The sequence below is a fragment of the Rhineura floridana genome, chromosome 5, assembly GCF_030035675.1.
Source record: "Rhineura floridana isolate rRhiFlo1 chromosome 5, rRhiFlo1.hap2, whole genome shotgun sequence".
NCBI lineage: Eukaryota > Metazoa > Chordata > Lepidosauria > Squamata > Rhineuridae > Rhineura > Rhineura floridana.
In genome coordinates, this window is record NC_084484.1 from 185,149,510 (window position 1) to 185,169,462 (window position 19,953).

General features: G+C 42.6%; 1 protein-coding gene across 1 annotated transcript in view; it reads right to left on the minus strand.

Annotated features, from left to right (window-relative positions):
- Positions 1-19,953, minus strand: part of LOC133386133 (disintegrin and metalloproteinase domain-containing protein 9-like) — a 61,997-nt gene that overhangs the window by 19,036 nt on the left and 23,008 nt on the right. The window contains exons 6-8 of the mRNA XM_061629739.1: positions 11,573-11,662; positions 5,557-5,749; positions 1,124-1,229 (exon numbers count right to left, since the gene is read on the minus strand). Of these exons, the coding sequence (XP_061485723.1) occupies positions 1,124-1,229; positions 5,557-5,749; positions 11,573-11,662 (389 nt within the window). The remainder of the gene's footprint in view (positions 1-1,123; positions 1,230-5,556; positions 5,750-11,572; positions 11,663-19,953) is intronic.

The following is a 19,953-nucleotide window of genomic DNA, read 5'->3' on the forward strand; positions in this document are numbered from 1 at the left end:
TCTGCTGGGCCAAATGGGCCTCAGTCTGCTCTCGGCCATCCCCCACCTTGCCTGCCTTACTTACTCACAGCTAGTCCAGCGGTGGCCCTGCCAGGCAGCTTTTTCCTCAACCTTAGTCTCAGAGTTGCCCTTACAGAACTCGGCAGGGATGAGGACGAGGGCAAAATCTGTTGACTCTGGCTCCACCTACTCTTGGCCCCCCTGCATTCCACCCTACCAGTCCCAGTCGGCACAACAACCCACCACTGCTGAAGAGCCATTAACCCTCTGGCAGAGCTTGGAAGTAACTAGTTACAAGTAACGAATTACTTGTAATTTATTACTTTTTTGAGTAACGAGTAGGTAACTTCATTACATTTTGCTGGTAATAGAACGAGTAGTAACTTCATTACTGTTGAGGCATAATTGGAATGTTTCCAGCATTACTTTTGCGCATTACTTGGGGAGGAGCAGGGGAGTCTTCTGCTGCTCTGATTTGTGAATAAAAATCATGCGCTTCAAATTGGGCTTCTGTGCAGCATTGTTCTTCCTTCATGCTCTATGGGTGCTTAGGAGGCAACAAGAGAGGAGGTGGAGAGCGAGACGGGGTGGAGAAAACAATTGTTTAAAAATGGACAGGAGTGGAAGGAAAAAAGAGCTGGAGGCAATATATATACAAAACTGTGTTGGGGTATCATTGCTGGGGGTGGGGTGAGGGGATGTGAGATTCTGTTATGCCATTCTGTTAATCTTATGGATAATATATATATATACTACTACCCTCTGTGTGTGTGTGTGCTTATTTTTAATGTTGTTTTAGGCTACTTAGATGTGCAGCAGCCAAGGCCAGCACCTTGTAGGCAATTAAAAAAAAAAGTAACTAAAATGTAATTGTAGCAGTTACTTTTGAGTAAAAGTAAAGTAATCAGTTACTTTCAGAGCAATTGTAATTGTAACGGTAATTACTACTTTTGGGGGGCCATGTAACGGTAACTGTAATTTATTACTTTTTAAAAGTAATCTTCCAAGCTCTGCCCTCTGGGCACTGTTTCATGTCTCTGTCGGCATGGGTGGCTGTGTGTGATCCATTGCCCCTTCGCATAGGACACAGCAAAGTGGACACCTGCTCACAGGTAGAACCTACTCGTCTTTGCATTTCTTGTACCCATATTTATCCTTGCCACAGTTGCCAGTCCGATCCCCTCGCATGTTCACTTCTTTGTAGCAACTCAACGGAGCAGGTTTTGCATCTGCAAATTGGACAGAAAGAGGAAAGGCAGAAAGATGCATCTGTCAAGAACAAAGTGAGGACACATTCACAACTAAGACAAGACAGGCAGGGCCCCTATGTGAAGCACTCCTGAATTTAATAAACAGCCTAAATCACCTATTGGCCTCTTTCCTTTCCCGTCTTAACTAGCAGGTAAAGGGTGATATCCAACGTTAGTCATACTCACAGTAGGTCCACTGAAATCAAGTTATTGAAATTTGGTACATAACTGCAGCTTGACCTCCTTGAACAACATGCTTAAAGTCCCAAACAATCCTCCATGGACAACAGCTGCCAACTTGCAAAGTGGTGCCATTGTGTGAATATCGAAAATGATTATAGCGTGGGTTCTTTGCTGCCTAGGACTGTGACTTTGGTGTCTACAACTTTTTAAGGCTCTGTATAATCCTCTGTGTCACAAGTGAGCAGCAGGGAGGGCTGGGAGCCCCATTGCAATAGCAGTGGAGATGCAATTCCATCTACAGGAAGTCCAGGTAGCCTCACAATAGGTCAAGGAAATATCACAAAACTGTGCTGGTTGCGGCACTGTATGTGGCAGATACAGGTGGGACGCCAAGGAGGAGACAGATCAGGCCTTTGCATCACTGTTGACAGATCATAGGCCCTGAAAAAGGGCCCCTTTAACTGGTAAGAGAGCCAGTCTGGCGTAGTGGTTAAGGTGTTGGACTATGACCTGGGAGACCAGGGTTCAAATCCCCACACAGCCATGAAGCTCACTGGGTGACCTTGGGCCAGTCACTGCCTCTCAGCCTCAGAGGAAGGCAATGGTAAAACCATCTCTGAATACTGCTTACCATGAAAACCCTATTCATTGGGTCGACATAAGACTTGAAGACAGTCCATTTCCATTTTTAACTGGTAAATTTCTTAGGAGAAAATAAATAGACTGTAATAGCAAAGTATTACAGGATCAAAGTGAGGGTCTTGGAAGCCTGTTCTGCAAGACTGTCCCTGGTCAAAATGGCCTTGATCTCCAGTGTGAGAAAAAAATGTGTTAAGTGTAGATATTATTCGTTCTGCAACCTTTCTATGGGCCCCATAATAGATCACTGTTTGGGAACCTCTGGTGAGTTGCTTAAAGTGAGCCTGCAAGAGTTAATTTCTCTTTTCTCCTCAGGGCATTGGCAGGGCCTCTCTCTTAGCGCAAGTCTTGAAACTAAAGCAGCGTGAAATGTTGTTCTCCCAAGACTTAAGTGTTTCTGAAATGCAAAGGTAATACAGAACCTTGTTGCTGAAGACTGAGAAGAGTATCATACGTGCTGCAGAGGCAAGGTGTGGACTCCAGACTGGGGAGGTCTGCCCATCGTCCCCCACCCCCTGCATATCAAGCCTGTCAAAGGGTTGCCACAAGAAACATTCAAACATAAATCATTTGTTAAGAACATAAGAACATAAGAAGAGCCTGCTGGATCAGGCCAGTGGCCCATCTAGTCCAGCATCCTGTTCTCACAGTGGCCAATCAGGTGCCTGGGGGAAGCCCGCAAGCAGGACCCGAGTGCAAGAACACTCTCCCCTCCTGAGGCTTCCGGCAACTGGTTTTCAGAAGCATGCTGCCTCTGACTAGGGTGGCAGAGCACAGCCATCACAGCTAGTAGCCATTGATAGCCCTGTCCTCCATGAATTTGTCTAATCTTCTTTTAAAGCCATCCAAGCTGGTGGCCATTACTGCATCTTGTGGGAGCAAATTCCATAGTTGAACTATGCGCTGAGTAAAGAAGTACTTCCTTTTGTCTGTCCTGAATCTTCCAACATTCAGCTTCTTTGAATGTCCACGAGTTCTAGTATTATGAGAGAGGGAGAAGAACTTTTTTCTATCCACTTTCTCAATGCCATGCATAATTTTATACACTTCTATCATGTCTCCTCTGACCCGCCTTTTCTCTAAACTAAAAAGCCCCAAATGCTGCAACCTTTCCTCGTAAGGGAGTCGCTCCATCCCCTTGATCATTCTGGTTGCCCTCTTCTGAACCTTTTCCAACTCTATAATATCCTTTTTGAGATGAGGCGACCAGAACTGTACACAGTATTCCAAATGCGGCCGCACCATAGATTTATACAATGGCATTATGATATCGGCTGTTTTATTTTCAATACCTTTCCTAATTATCGCTAGCATGGAATTTGCCTTTTTCACAGCTGCCGCACACTGGGTTGACATTTTCATCGTGCTGTCCACTACAACCCCGAGGTCTCTCTCCTGGTCGGTCACCGCCAGTTCAGACCCCATGAGCGTATATGTGAAATTCAGATTTTTTGCTCCAATATGCATAATTTTACACTTGTTTATATTGAATTGCATTTGCCATTTTTCTGCCCATTCGCTCAGTTTGGAGAGGTCTTTTTGGAGCTCTTCGCAATCCCTTTTTGTTTTAACAACCCTGAACAATTTAGTGTCATCAGCAAACTTGGCCACTTCACTGCTCACTCCTAATTCTAGGTCATTAATGAACAAGTTGAAAAGTACAGGTCCCAATACCGATCCTTGAGGGACTCCACTTTCTACAGTCCTCCATTGGGAGAACTGTCCGTTGATTCCTACTCTCTGCATGGAGCCGAAGGCGGCTTACAAAGATTACGTGTCTGTGTGACTTTTGAAATAATAATAAAAAATCCAAATAAAAACACTATAAAATTGCCAATAAAATTCCATAAACTACAGAACAAACAGATGAGTAAAACAGGAGAATAAAACCTCTTCAACCCAAAAGCCTGGCAAAATAAATTAAAAAAACAGTCTTTGTTTCTTAAATCTAGCCTCTGTAGGGGACAAACATACTGTTCCAAGAAGGCAGTTCCAGATTGGGGGGGGGAGGAAGGGGGTGCTACAGAAAACTCCTTGTCCCACATTACCACCCTCCTAGCATCACCTGGAGGGGGCTGGGACCATGAACAGGGGCTCTCCAGGTGTCTTCAGGGCATGTGGTACCTGGGTCCCACCCAGGTCATTTAGAGCAGAACCACGATGTGGGGAAAGATGCTAAAAGATCAAGGTTGTAGCCTGAGGAGAGAACAGATCCACCTGGAGATTTGCCTAGTTAATTCAAATCGCAACGTGAAATTCACACATACACACATACCACCCAACCCCCAATGCCACCATGCATGCAACTGCCTCTGTCCTCCCTGGCCCACACTTCCCCAGGCTCCAAAGCTCCCTTGCCTGTTGACTCCCCTCCTGCCAGTGGCCATATGGCCCTACTGTGCCCTAGAGTCTTCCTAAGCCCCTCATTTTGTTCATTCTTCCCTTCCTCTTCTCCTCAGGTTTCTGCTTCACCCACTCATTTCCCTCTCAGGCCCCTCATTTCATCCTGTGGCTTAACCTTCTTTCTGCCAATACTTGGCATTTCCCCATTCAGTTTTCCAGCCCTCAACCTCCCTGCTCGCTTAACGTGTCATCTCTCCTCTTCTCTTGCCTCTAGCACACCATTCCTGTCCCCAGGACTTGAGTGAAGTGTCTGTCTCTCATCTAATGCTTGTCATTTTTTAAAAAAATAAAACCTCCCAAAAGCATACCAAAGTTTGCCAAAGTTTTACTGCAGCAGTTTCCTCCATGCAGTTAGAATGATTTGTGAGCATGTCATGACATCACAGCAGCTCAGCCAGTAGCTGAAGGAACTAGTAAGCAGTTAAGTTGTTTGCAGGTTTGCACATGAGAGGGGAAGATTAGTGAGAAGTGTTATTTGCCAACAGCAAGAGCTTGAAATTCAGTACAGGTTTATCAAGGGGAACCTTACTGCTATGGCATTGCTCCTTCCTAGGAGAAGACTCCCAAATACCTAGTCTCAGAGGTAGGGATGGGGGGAAAAATCAATTCAGTTCGCATTCAAAAGCGAACCTTCCTAATTGGTACTTTCAGAAACAATATGCAAACCAAAACACAGCCATCCTTCAGAATTTGCACTTCTCCAAACTTTGCAGTGTAGTTTTCCAGCCAAGTAATGTGTACAAAAATGCATGTACTAGGGTAAAGTGTGCAGAAAAATAAGTATATTAGTGAAACTTTCATACAGAAACGCATTATGTTAGGGTAAGATCACTTTGCAAAAATGTGTATCAGCCCTAAAATGCTGATGAATTCTCATAAGGACTTTGTTTTTAATCACAAGCTGATGTGGAAATATGGAAAACAGAATTTTAGATTGGAAAATCGAGAAACCAAAATGGTCAGATTCACCCATCCCTACTCAGAGGCACATCTAGAATTGGCCACTGTCAACAGGATTAAACAAAGCTAACAACAATAGCTAAGGTTTTCTTTTTTTTGTAATAAATGATGTCAGTCTTGCCTTTGCCAAAAAGGTCTGTGCAATGTCGGTGAAGGTTCAGGCATTTCCCCAAATAACAGTTGTCACTGGTGCCACATGGCATCCCATTTTGTTTGTACACATCTGGTGGGCAACTGGCAGAAGCCCCATTGCAGTATTCGGGGAGATCACATTCAGTAGCCGCTTCCCTGCATACTTTCCCTTCATGTATAATCTGTTGGAAACAATAATAGAAACCCCTTATTGTTGGTTTCTTATCTCAGTGGCTGGAGAATTTTTTTTATTTTTATTATTATTACTACTACTGCTGCTACTAATCTGCCTACAAACTGGCTCTGACTGAATAATACCACATGGAAATATGCAATAGACAAGCAGTGACATAAAACATAGAACTAGCACTAACATCAGCTTAACCAGGCCATAAAAAGCCAGCAAAGGGGAAAGTTCCTCTAAAAATCTGAAGTATGTTCAGTTTTGACCTTTTGCAAGTCTTCAGGGGAAATGGGTTCCACAGCTGTAAATTAGTCACTCTCAGCAACACCCTTTTTTGTGTGTGTTGTCATAACGGTGTGCAGATAGAGTGACTGATAGATTGTCAGAGACCATGTTGTTATCTAGACTATCTGAGAGACTGAGATGGGGTAAAGGGAGAATGTTGAAACGCCAAATGTGAAGGGCTTTACAACATCAGCATCTTGAATTCTATCAGGAAGGAATAAGAAGTGGTGAATGACTGAGCTACTGGCACATGGCCTATCCGGGAAGGTCTTTCACATTGTCCCCAGTTAATTGGATGGGGGAGAAAGGTGATGCAGACCATTCTGGTGATTCATTCTTGTGAATCTTGTACTGAGGACTTAATCACTTTTCCACTTCCTGGTTCTGTTTTCTTGTGAGTTGATGCCTCATTATGGAGGTTCAAATCTGTCTACAATCTATATGGGCCAGATTCTCATGATGCTCCTCTTCCCAGCTGTTGGTCCATCTATACTCTTTCATTATCAATATATTTTCCTTACAAGAAAAAGAGGCTATTTTCCAAAAAGGCAACTATTTGTCATATATTTTTGTTAAAAATTTTTTTGGGGGGGAGGATGCTGTTTCTGACCTTGTAACCGCACCAATCGCTGTACAAACCCACCACCACCTTTTGACACACAGCATTAAGTGTGTCTGGGTGCAATGGTACACGTTCCGGACTGAGGAAGCCTTATACATTGGGAACATATAGAGCTTTGTTTCAGAGCAAGAGGCAAATGGATGAGAAACAGAAGAAATGTAACAAGGACTCTGAACACATCCATTACTACGCTCCTCTCCCACCGCCCCCATGCTTGAGGAAGAAAAGCCAGTTGTGCCTCCCTCCCATAATAATAATATAATAAACTAATTGGTTACCGTCTACCCTTTAAAGGTACCCCAAAACATGCTGCCCCCAAGTGGAGGATCAGGAAACTGAGCCCCTTTCATGTAATTCTTTGTGCATTTCTGGGGATTTATATCTACTACATTTTCTCATATGTAACAAGAGACTAATCTGGTGGGTAGGCAGAACATGGGGTCCAACTAGAGGAAGGACTTGGACCACTACCATTCTTCAGGGGGCCACCAGCTGTCCCTGGGGTAAAGTTGCTATCTGCCAATGTCAGTTTCTCATCTGAAAAAATGGGAACAATAATATCCTATAGGCAAGGATGGCTGCACACACACAGGAAAGAAAGTTAATCACACCATATGAAAAATAGAACATGAATATCTAATGCAAATGAGCAGGACTGAAATTAAGCCAAATGAAAAGCATTGTGACATTAAAGTAACTGGACCTTGATCTGACAAAGGAGTTTACTTGATTGTAAGGATTTACAATCCCGCTGGGGGCCACCATCAGGAGTTTTGGGCTGCAGTGTCACCAATATGCGGATGACACTCAGCTCTACCTCTCATTTAAGTCCTCACCAGAGTTGGCTGAGAATACCATGTCCAAGTGCCTGGAGTCTGTAAGTGAATGGATGGGCGAGAATAGGCTGAAACTAAACCCCGACAAGACCGAGGTGTTACTTGTGGGAGATAAAGGAAGGTTGGGAATTACAGATTTGATGCTGAATGGGGTGAGATTACCCCTGAAAGACCAAGTTCGCAGCCTCGGGGTCATTCTTGACTCCCAACTGTCCTTGGAGGCTCAGATTTCGGCAGTGAGCAGGGCAGCTTGGTATCAATTGCATCTGATACAGAGACTGCGACCCTACCTTCCTGTTCATCTACTCCCTCGTGTGATACATGCCCTGGTCTCCTCTCACTTAGACTACTGCAATGCGCTCTACGTGGGGTTACCCTTGAAAACGGTCCGGAAGTTACAGCTGGTACAGAATGCGGCGGCTCGCTTGATTAAGCATAGCCGTCGCCGTGATCATATCACTCCAGTGCTAATAGATCTTCACTGGCTACCGGTTGTCTACCGGGCCCAATTCAAGGTGTTGGTATTGACCTTTAAAACCCTAAACGGTTTTGGCCCAGTTTATCTGAAGGAGCACCTCCAGAGTCACCAATTATGCCGCCTGACAAGATCTGCCTCACAAGACCTTCTCTCGGTCCCACCGGTTAAAACAGCTAGGTTGGTGCGGACCAGAGAGAGGGCATTCTCGATTGTGGCCTCCACCCTCTGGAATTCCCTTCCCTTTGACCTTCGGCACATCGCCTCCCTGATGGGGTTCCGCCGAGCCTTAAAGACCTGGCTATTCAGGCAGGCCTATGGGATTGGGGTGGATTAGTTTTATGATGTTAAACGGAAGGTTGGTTTTAGTTTGTTCTGATTGCTGTTTTAATATGTATATTGTGTTTTTATATTGTTGTACGTCGCCTAGAGTGTCCGTTAATTCGGACAGATAGGCAACACAGAAATAAAATATATTATTATTATATTATAAGGATTTTAAGGACAAAGTTATAGGAACACAGGAAACTGAGCCAGGCCATTGCTCCATCTAGCTCAGTATTGACTATTTTCAATGGTAATGGCTCTCCAGGGTTTCAGACAGGAATCTGTCTCAGCGCTACCTGGGGATACCATTGGGGATTCACCCTCAGGCCTTCTATTTACAAAGCAGAAGCTCTGCCGCTGAGCTACGGCCCTTCCGCAACACCAGTGGCACCTGCTGTGGTTATCATAGAATCATAGAATCGTAGAGTTGGAAGGGGCCTATAAGGCCATCAAGTCCAACCCCCTGCTCAATGATGAAGGAATCCAAATCAAAGCATTCCCGACAGATGGATGTCCAGCTGCCTCTTGAATGCCTCCAGTGTCGGAGAGTCCACCACCTCTCTAGGTCATTGGTTCCATTGTCATATGGCTCCGTTGTCATATGGCTCTAACAGTTAGGAAGTTTTTCAGATGCACCTCAGCCTTAACAAAGGCTTCTAAAATGTGCGGTGGCTGACACAGTATTATCACACCACCATACATGATTCAGTCTAAAAACATGACTGAATATATAAAGATGAAAAGAGAGGAGCTGGTGGAGAAGTGCATAACATTCAATTTACCTCACGAGGGTAAAGGGGTAGATGAATTGCAAGTAGCATTGATAGCATTCACATCTGTTCAACAAAAACAACCTGTCAGAGAAGAGAACCCAGAAGGGTACTCAAGCAATCCCGCTTATATAGAGTATTTGAGAGAAAGTTGGAAACTGAGAGATTGAGGATGGAAGGTGTAGAGAAGGAAAAACAGCGGGAGTTGGAAATTGAGAGAATGAGAATGGATACTGAAAGGATGAGAATGGGGTTTGAGGACAGGGAGAAGCAATGAGCATTGGATGCTGAGATACAGGTGGAAAAGTTAAAATTTGAAAGAGAGAAGTTTCATTTTGATGAAACAAGAAAGGACAGAAATGAAACCAAAATAAAGGTTACACCAAAAGATTTTGCGGTGTTTGAACCTGGACAAGACCCACAGATTTACCTCAACACCTTCGAAAAGGCAGCTCAGATGTGGGGGCTACCGGAGGATAAATATATGCAATATTTATCAAATCTGATCAAAGGGGAATTGGCAGAGGTATACCAATATTTCCCCTCAGACAGGCCCATCACATATGCCGAGTTTAAAGAGGCAGTGTACAAAAGATTCAGACTGGGACCTGACTACTTTAGGAAGTTATTTTGAAACTGTCAGATCCAAGCAGGGAGGTCTTTTGTTGAACTGGGAGCAAAGTTGATGGACATATTTGGAAAGTGGATGGGAAGTGCCAAAGCTCAGTCAGTGGAAGAGGTGAAAAGCCTCATGATACTGGATCAATTATACCATCAGTTACCACCAGAAATAAGGCTCCTTGTCAAAGACTGTTCCCCTACATCTGTTCAATAGGCCGCAGAGTTGGCAGATCACTTTGCCTCCAATAGAACTGGCTGGGTGGGGAAAACATCAAGAGAGTTTAAACCCAGACCATATAATGGTGGCAGAAAGGCTGTGGTACCACAGCGAGTGAGTCCTCCAATAAAGTCTGAAGGGCACAGGACACCCCAGAGTGGATCTGTGTACCCTAAAAGTGAGGAGAAATTATGCTACAAATGTGGTAGACCGGGGCACCTATGTTTTCAATGTGAGGTTGCCAACCCCATTGGTAATCCTGCTCAGGGAAGGGCAGTGAAAACAGAACCAAGAGAGTTAGGTCATTGGCTCCATTGTTGTATGGCTCTATTTTTATTTATTTTTATTTATTTATGTCATTTCTATACCGCTTTATATTATTTGGAAAACAAATCTCAAAGCGGTTTACAACCTAGATTAAAACATTGAACAAAACATCACAAAATATTAAAAGAAAACATTACAAATTCAAGCCAAATATAAAAAACACATTCAAAACAGCATAATTATCAGAAAAATAAAAGTATTCTCTTAAACATAAACATTATGAGTTAAGAATCAAATACAAAATACAAACTCCCAAAACAGCATCATTAGTTAATTAATTAAAACAACTATACTAGGAGCTACACCCCCCCAATAATCCCTCCCAAATATGTCAACAGTCCTCCATGTCTAAATCCCACTCTGATTCATTCCCACAAACCATACAGATAACTTTTCTCCAGCCAAACCACCATAAGGAACAAACACTTAGGCTACAAAAATACATAGCATCCAACGCAACCACTCCCTCCCCGTCTCTCACCCAGGTAAGGCCATACTCAATACCAGTTCAGTTTCTCATACTAAGTGGTATTGGGCATCTCTGAAGCATACAAAAACATGACAACCCACTCTGGGCCGCACATGCACAATTCAACTATAAACCAATAATACAACATCACTCTCTCTCTCTCTACTGGATAATACATTCAACGGTACAATATTAAAGGGGGTGATGCCCTCATGGAGACCCCAAAAGTTCTGCATTGCAGCAACCTTCATAGCTCATCTGTGGGCTGGGCGCAGTCAATTAGCAGCAGGTGTTTCCACTCTCCTCCTCTGGAATTAGCAATAGCGTCCTGACTCCCAAAGTCTTCCTGAACAATATTTTTTCCCCACTGCTCACTGGAAGGCAAGCCATTGATTGGGTCAGAAGGGCCATCCTTGGAAGCATGTTCCACAGTCATGGTACCATCACTGAAAAGGTCCTGTCTCTTTTGTTCATCCACTTAGCGGATTAGTAGGCTAAACCATTGCTTGTTTCCACACACATAGACTCCACAGGAATGCCAGTATCAGCATCAACAGGAAGTATATGTGAGACTGGCTTGGAGTAAGACCTATTGAAAACAATCACTTCTGGACTGCACTGTTAAGGAACTGGGGGATAAATGAATCAAGAAAATAAATTGTAGACATTGGATCTGTTAAGGGGGGGGGGTCCTAACAGTTAGGAAGTTTTTCCTGATGTCCAGTTGAAATCTGGCTTCCTGCAACTTGAGCCCATTATTCCGTGTCCTGCACTCGGACAATCAAGAAGAGATCCCGGCCCTCCTCTATGTGGCAACCTTTCATGTACTTGAAGAGTGCTATCATATCTTTCCTCAGTCTCAGTTATCTTACCTTACATTTGTCACAGCAGAGTCCATAATCACACTCAGTGTTTGGTTTCCGCTTACAATCTTTTTGGCAACAGTCATTTTTTTGGCATTCCTGTCAGAGAAGATCATAGGCCAATTAACAGCTCCTTGGCCCTGAAGCCCTTAGTGTGCACCACCCTCCTAGGTAGTTCTTGCGTGCTGTCCACAGCCCTGTAATTTCTCCCAGAAACTGAAGACCCCTCCCCTAATACTGCTAATTTCATTGGATCAATCTGTCGGTTGTCTTGATGAAGAGTCCCCCCCAAAAAGCCTCTCCATGGTGGCATGCAGAGGGACAGTTGGCAGGGTGGCAGAGGCTGGCATTCGATGCAAACATTTGATCCACGCCTGCAAGTCTCCTGCTCCACTTCCAGCTTGCCTCTGATCCTCTCCTGCCCTCAATTGTCATATCATCCCCACTTCTAATGCGTCACTTCTTGCCATACAACAGCTGGAAGATCTGTGTTAGGCTTTGCAGGATCTGTGCAAGGAGAAAATCAGAGCAGTGCTCTGTAACAACAGGGGGAAAGGACCATTGTTTTCAGTTGCAACTTACTTTTAGCCCCTTCAGCTCTTGTACTCTGCTGCGAGATAAGAAAGCAAAGTTCACCTGTTCTTCTTCCTCCTATTTCATGAAAAAAAAACATGGAATCTCCTAAATTACCCACTCTTCCATCATTCTATTAAAAAGAACTTATCATTCTCTGGGTTGGTTTGGGACACAGAAAAAAGAAACGTGTGTCATAGGTTGCTTCCAGACAACCTGTTTAATGGAGCATTCATCCTGATTCATTTTCACAAAGTTTGCAGGGAGGTTGTACCATGTTTATTGAGCATTCATCATGATTTGTTAGCAGGGAGACTGTACAATGTTTTTATTTATCATATCCCACCTGTCATCCCAAAACAGCCCAGGGCAGCAAACAACAAACAATAAAAACATATTTAAAACATTCTAATACAGATGCACAGCTGGTATAGCCCAGTGGGGAGGAGAGCCTGGCTGGGAGTCCAGAGTCTGTGAGTTCCAATCCCCGCTCGTGTCTCCTGGGTGTCAAGGGCCAGCTAAAGATCACCCCACAGGGAGTGGCTCAGGGGTGACGTGCCCTGCCACCTGTGCAGCCGTGGGCAAGCTGCATAGTCCCAAGGAGCCCAGTTGCCCCCAGCTGGCAGTTGTGGACAAGGAAGGGGCTGCCTGGTGCAGCTGTGGCAAGCTGAGCAGGCCCTAGCCAGCTGGGGAGGACTAGCCTCAGAGGAAGGCAATGGGAAACCCCCTCTGCATACAGCTTACTATGAAAACCCTATTCATAGGGTAGCCATAAGTCGGGATCGACTTGAAGGCAGTCCATTTCTATTTTTTTCTAATACAGATGCAGACTGGGAAAGATCTCTACTTAACAGGCTTGTTGGAAGGTCTGTAGTAGGCGCCCAAAACACAATATGTGCCTAACATTTGATGGGAGTGAATTCCAAAGGGCAGGTGCCGTAAGATTAAAGGTCTGCTTCCTATATTGTGTGAAACAGACCTCCTGATAAGATGGCACCTGTGGGAGGCCCTCACCTGCAGAGGGCAGTGATCAACTGAGTATATTGGTATATAGGGGGTAAGACGATCTTTCAGGTATCACAGTTCAAAGCTGTATAGGGCTTTGTACACCAAAACCAGCACCTTGCACTTAGCTTGGTGGCTCATTAGCAGCCAGTGCAATTCTTTCACCAGTGGGGTGACATGTTGGCGATGCCCTGCCCCAGTGAGCAGTTGAACTGCTGCATTTTGCACCAGCTGCAGCTTCCGGACCAACTCCAAGGGTAGTTCCACATAGAGTACATTACAGTAATCCAGCCTGGAGGTTACCAGCATGTGGACAACCGTGGTCAGGCTGCACCAGTCCAGAAATGGCCGTAGATGTCTTACCAGCCAAAGTTAGTAAAAGGTACTTCTAGCCATTGAAGAGCATTTGTTATCCCACACTTTCCAGTTCACATTCCTGTTATTTTCCTTACCAGAAAGAGCCTGACTTGGGGGGAGGGAGTGGGAAGAGGTTTTGTTGTGCAAGAGTGCCAAATCCACTTTAATTAGGCAACCTGAATTTGCTGTTATGCAGTCGAATCCCATCTGCAAAATGGTGGCAGTCTGGAAGTACCCATCCTTGTAGGAAACTAAGATCAAAAAATGTACACTGAACTTGTATCTGCCATCAAGCCTCCTCCACAGGATTCTCAGTAAGGCACATGCAATCTGTACTTGTTAGGGCCATAGGGAGCTGCCTGACACCAGGGTGGGACACTTTGTCCATCCAGCCCAGTATTGTTGTCTCTGACTGGCAGCAGCCCTATGGGGCCTCAGGGAAAGGCCTTTCTCATCACCTGCTACCTGATCCTTTCTTTATTTCAGTCATTTATATACATCTAAGTGATGTACATAAAAACAAGCCACACATAAACAATGCATCATCATGAAATAATAATAATAATAATAATAATAATAATAATACACCGCACCCAGAGAGCCTTCGGGCTTAGGGCGATATATAATTTAAATTAAATAAATAAATAAATAAATAAATAAATAAATAAAATAATAATAATAATAATAATAATAATAATAAACTTTTTTTCTACCCCGCCCTTTTTCCAATAGGACTCAGAGCGGCTTACAACTAAAAACAACACCAATTAAAACATACAGAGTATATTATTAAAAAAGAATGAAACTATGAGAAAAATTAAAACCATAAAACATAGGTTAAAAACAGCGGACAATTTAAAATAATAAAATCATATACTGTAGTCACCAATCCTATGACACTTAATCCTGGTCGTTCTCTATCTGAAACGCCTGTTGAAATAAAACAGTCTTTACTTGTAGCCGGAAAGACGGCAAGGAGGGAGCTGATCACACCTCACTCGGAAGGGAGTTCCATAGCCTAGGGGCGGCCACGGAAAAGGCCCTATCTCGTGTCCGCGTCATATGTACTTGCGAAGGTGTGGGGAGCACAAGAAGGGCCTCACCTGAAGATCTCAAATCCCGGACAGGTTCATGTAGGGAGATACGATCTGTCAAATAGCCTGGACCTGAGCCGTACAGGCTTTGTAGGTCAAAACCAGCACTTTGAATTGTGACTGGAAACAAATTGGCAGCCAGTGGAGCTGTTGTAACAGGGGAGTTGTATGGTCCCTGTAACCAGCCCTGGTTAGCACTCTGGCTGAAACCAAACAGTACCCATGAAATGCCTGCTGGAAATGGAGATGCCGAGGGCTGAGCCTGGAGCCTTCTGCATGCAGAATATGTGCTTCACCAATGAGCTAATCAAAAGTGCCATCCCACATTATTTTCTCATTTATATATAAACAAACTTCATATTTCAGTAAATTCATTGTCAGCCTTTTAAAATAGTAAACAAAAAAAAGCTAAATTCCAAAATTAAACTTAGTCAAAAAGATCACTGTATTATATCTACCTATTAGGAGAATTCCAATTACCCATTATTGCTACCTATGCTGCAGGCAATGGCCTTTTCTTAAAGGAGTAGACAAACTGGTCACATTCATGTCCACATCATACATTTGAAGCACACAGCTTCCCCCAAAGAATCCTGAGGGTGCTGGGAATTGTAGTTCTTTGAGGGGTAAACTACAGTTCCCAGGATTATTTGGGGGAAGCCATGACAAAGTGGTATAAATGAGCTTTAAATGTATGATGTGGACTGTGAATGTAACCATCAGTGGAGGAGGCGAGGACAACCAATGGCTATAAGTCAGCCTTTAGCAAAGGCTGCAAGCCATGAGAGCAAAACTGAACTTCCATGTTCAGAGAGAGAATACCATCAAACATCTATGGTGGAGACGGACAGGACAGGCAGGCTATCACTTTCATGCCATGCTTGTGAGCTTCAAGAAATGCCTGGCCAGCTGCTGCTAGAAACAGAATGCTGGAGCAGATGGTCTGATCCAGCGAGATAATTATTCTGTTCTTAGTACTTTCATCAACTTACTGGGTGTTCTAGCAAGCCTTCACTGAAGAGCACTGATCCTTTGAAAGGAAGATAGGCAGTGACACACAGACTGTCTTTTCTTATATTATCTGTTCTTCCATCCCTTTACGAGAGATCATTTCCACAAAGGATCTGTAGCACACTGAATTGATTTCTGCAAACAATTCATTCTGTAATGGACTATTTATTAAAGGTTGGTCACTGCCAAATTATTTGTTAAAACAGAACATTTACAGAAAAAGGTTGTTTTGGTGCAAATTTGGAGGGACAGCATTTTACAATAGCTTTAATTTTGCTTGCAGCATGTTAGATCTAACACTACTTTTAAGAAGTTATGTTAAAGAAGGTGGCTTCCCATGTCCATTTTATGTATGTGCACTGTACATATAAGTGCACATCTGAAGAGCTGGTTTATGATAATACTTACATGGCTCCTAGTGGGCCCACGGTAGTGGTCTGATATCCATATATGTTCTGGAAATGGCCTTCTGTTGCCTCATAAACTGAAGCATTTACAGTCCAACCCTGTGCATATTTGCTAGCCATTGCTCCTTCTAAAGTTGGAATGAAATGATTATCCACTTCACTGTTGCAATCCTGCACACATTTACTTAGAAGTAAGTCCCGCTGAACCCAATGAATTTAGCAGGACTTACTTGTTGGCAAAGAAAGAGTGCCTGAATGTATTTTTCCACAGCAGAGTTACAAGGCCAAAAAGCACAGAGTCCGTGCAGATCTCAAGGACAAGTATCCAAGGCAACCAGCTGGCCTTATCTATAAGACTTAGCAGATCTGGCCAGTCGGTGTGGGGGGTCGAGGAGTTTGTACAGAGAGAGAGCTTGTGATATATTCTATTGTCAGTAAAGTGACTCTTAAAACTTATTACTTGTCTGGCTCATTGCTTCAACTGGCATCTAGCCTGTCACTATACTGTTCTGCATCCTGGGCATCTGCTTGCGCCAGATACAACATCCAACAAGTGGTAGCAGAGGATGGTTACCTGGTGCTGATGGTTACCTGGTGCTGAGGATTACCTGGTGCTGAGGATTGCCTGGAGCGGAGGATTGCAGAAAAGCGGCAGAGAAAAGCCAGAACTGCAGACCAGCGAGTAAAACAGCAGAGAGACGGAGAAACCGAAAGCTGAGCTGAAAGCTGTGAGAGAGCCGTGGGAAAAACTGACTGAAGGACAGAGGTGAGAAGCTCTAATTACAAAGGCGGTGAACTGTGAAAAGTGAAAGTATGTCTATTACGTTATCGGCCGGGATTCCCTTGGAAAGGCTGACAGGGAAAAATTATGGCACTTGGAAACAGAGAATGCAGGCTTTTCTAGTGAAAGAAGACCTGTGGAAAGCTATCACAGAAGACCCACCCGCCGGGGTGCCTATTCCAGCAGATTGGAGAAGGCTGGATGAGAGGGCAAAGGCGTTAATTGTTCTTGCTATTGATGATTCTCAATTACTGCACGTGCGTGATGCAACAACAGCTAAGGAAACCTGGGAAACTTTAAGAAATATTCATGTGAAAAAGACTGCCAGTTCTAAAATATATCTTGCCAGAAGATTGTATCAGATGCGCTTATCTGGAGATACAACCATGTCAGAGCATTTGTTGGAAATAAACAGACTGTTTACTGAGTTGTCAGAACGTGAAATTGAACATTCTCTTTTTTTTTTCCAATTAATTTTTATTCTAATTTTCAAAACCAAAATAATACAAAAAGAAAACAACACAAATCAATAACTAATACAATACAAAAAAAATACATATATATAAAAATATTGACTTCCGATTTGTCATAGTTCAGCTATAAATCTATAATATATAACAAACCTATCTCTTAATAGATTATAAAATCACCTTCCTCCAGCGGTTATCTTAGTTGGTTTCAAATCTCATTAACATCATATCATTTTAATATTCCACAAAAAGTCAAAGAGAAGTTTCCAATCCTTGAGATATATATCAATCAATTTTTTTTCTAAATAAACATGCCAATTAATCCAGCTCATCAAATCTACTAAATCCAGTAATTTCAAAACACTATAATTCAACTATAAATCTATAATAGGTAACAGACCTATCTCTTAATAGATTATAAAATCACCTTCCTCCAACAGTTATCTTAGTTGGTTTCAAATCTCATTAACATCATATCATTTTAATCTTCCACAAAAAGTCAAAGAGAAGTTTCCAGTCCTTGAGATATATGTCAATCAATTTTTTTTTCTAAATAAACATGCCAATTAATCCAACTCATTAAATCTACTAAGTCCAGTGATTTTAAATCGCTCTTCTGTCATTATCCATATTGGGTCCATCTTCCATCTTCCATCTTTACGCACCCAAAAATCTTGCTGTCATAGTCATATAATAAAAGTCTGATAGGAATTTCCTCCATCACAGATATTTTCTTGCCATCAAATCCAAACGTATCACTGAAGTATTGTTGCAAAGCCGCATCTCTGTTCCTCTTTTCCACGTGATACACTAGTACATCTCTTGAAGGTTTTTCCATTGACACAAGACAGGGATTAATTCTGTTAACTTTCTCCATTTCAAGTTCCATCAGATCCTTCCAGTCCAAGAATTTTTTTGAACCGATAATATCTTTATCTCCAATCTCTTCAATTCCTTCAGGGACAGCGCTGAATTCCAAACTGTAATATTTATCTCCAGGATCCATCACAGCCAGGAAATCCAAATCTTTTTTCATTTCCATAATTAAGCCAATCTCCATAGTTTGAACCTTGCCTTTAATTTCTCTTTCATCTTTTTTTTGTTTTCCAGATCTATCTTTATTCTCCTTTCTCATAGAATCCTGAGTTTCTTTCAGCTCCTGTCTCATTTCATAAAATTCAATTCTCCACGCTTGTCTATTATTTCTCAGTTCTTGTTTTATTGAGTTAATCCCATTCATTATTTTCTGAAACATGTCTAGAGATAAAGTCCCTTCTTGTACATCCATAGTCTTCTTAATTGTCATTCTTAAAGCCAAAGGAACAAAACTCCTTCAATTTTCAATGTCCCAAACAAAGAGCAGCTTATTTCTTTAACCAGTTACAAAGGAGTTAATTTTTCCAACAAACTAACGTCACACGCTAGACAGCCCTTATCTCTTATCTGCCTGAAAGTGTAAGAACAGCTTTAGTTCACAGCGTCGAAATAGCTAGTAGCAGAGAGAATGAGCAGATTCATCAAACAAAAAAAGTAGATCAGAAAAAATAGTCCCTACCATAGATCAAAAAGATTTCTTATCTCCTCCAATCAGAAATCTCTCGCCCGTTGTAATCTTTAGAATGCCATTTTCCATGTCAGCTTTTTGCAATAAAAAAAAAAGATAAGCTATTTATATTTTCTTCCCCCCTAGCTCCGCGAACAAAAAGAGGAAAGTCTTACCTCACCTAGGTTATCTCAATTGCTGTTACTTTGACAAATCTCTTTAGCTGTATAGATAAGAAAATGATGAATGTAGACAGGAGGATGTTTGCCTGTTAATCCGTATAAAAAAAAAGGGTCACTTATCCAGCTGAGCTAGCATAAAAATCCTCGCTCTGTCTGAGCTGCTGGAAGACAGACGATTCTGACGAATTCCAGACTCCAACAGTCAAAACAAAGCTATGTGGGAAATCTCACGTTTCTTCTTTAACCGGAAGAAATTATTCCCAGTCAGAAAAGAGCCTTCTGACTGAATTTAACCTGGATAAGTTTCATCCAAGACGGGAGCCCGTCTCAGAGGCTGCACAGGCGTAGGGATCCTCCTGGGAAGTCGAAACTGAACATTCCCAAACGCAAAAAGTGTATATCACATTAGCTTCACTAGATTCAAGTTATGATAGTCTGGTGAGCTCTTTGGAAGCAATGGACGATGCCAATCTCAATATGGATTATATAGAAGGAAAACTTTTTCAAGAATTCCAAAGGAGGCAGGAAATGGCAAAGCAAGAAAGGACTGAGTCTAAACACAACTTGGGAAAGCTGAACAACAAAGCAGCACAAGAGAGACTGTATGGACAAAAGGCATGTTATTTTTGTGGTTCCAAGCAACATCTTCAAAGGAATTGTGAAGCAAGAAGAAGAGAAAGAGGAAGAAAACCATGTGTACAGGTGATCTATGCTAGTAAGAATAAGCAACGTATTAACAATGAGCAGGGAAATAACTGTAAAGATTTATGGGCAATTGACAGTGGGGCAACAAATAGTATAATCAAAGATAAATCTATGTTTCATACATTTTGTGACGTAGAGGATCATGTAATAATGGCTGATGGATCTAAGAAACAGATCAAAAGTAGGGGTACAGTGAAATTAGCAGGTTTCAATACCATTATGACTGATGTGCTGTTTGTTCCTGATATTGAATGCAACATTA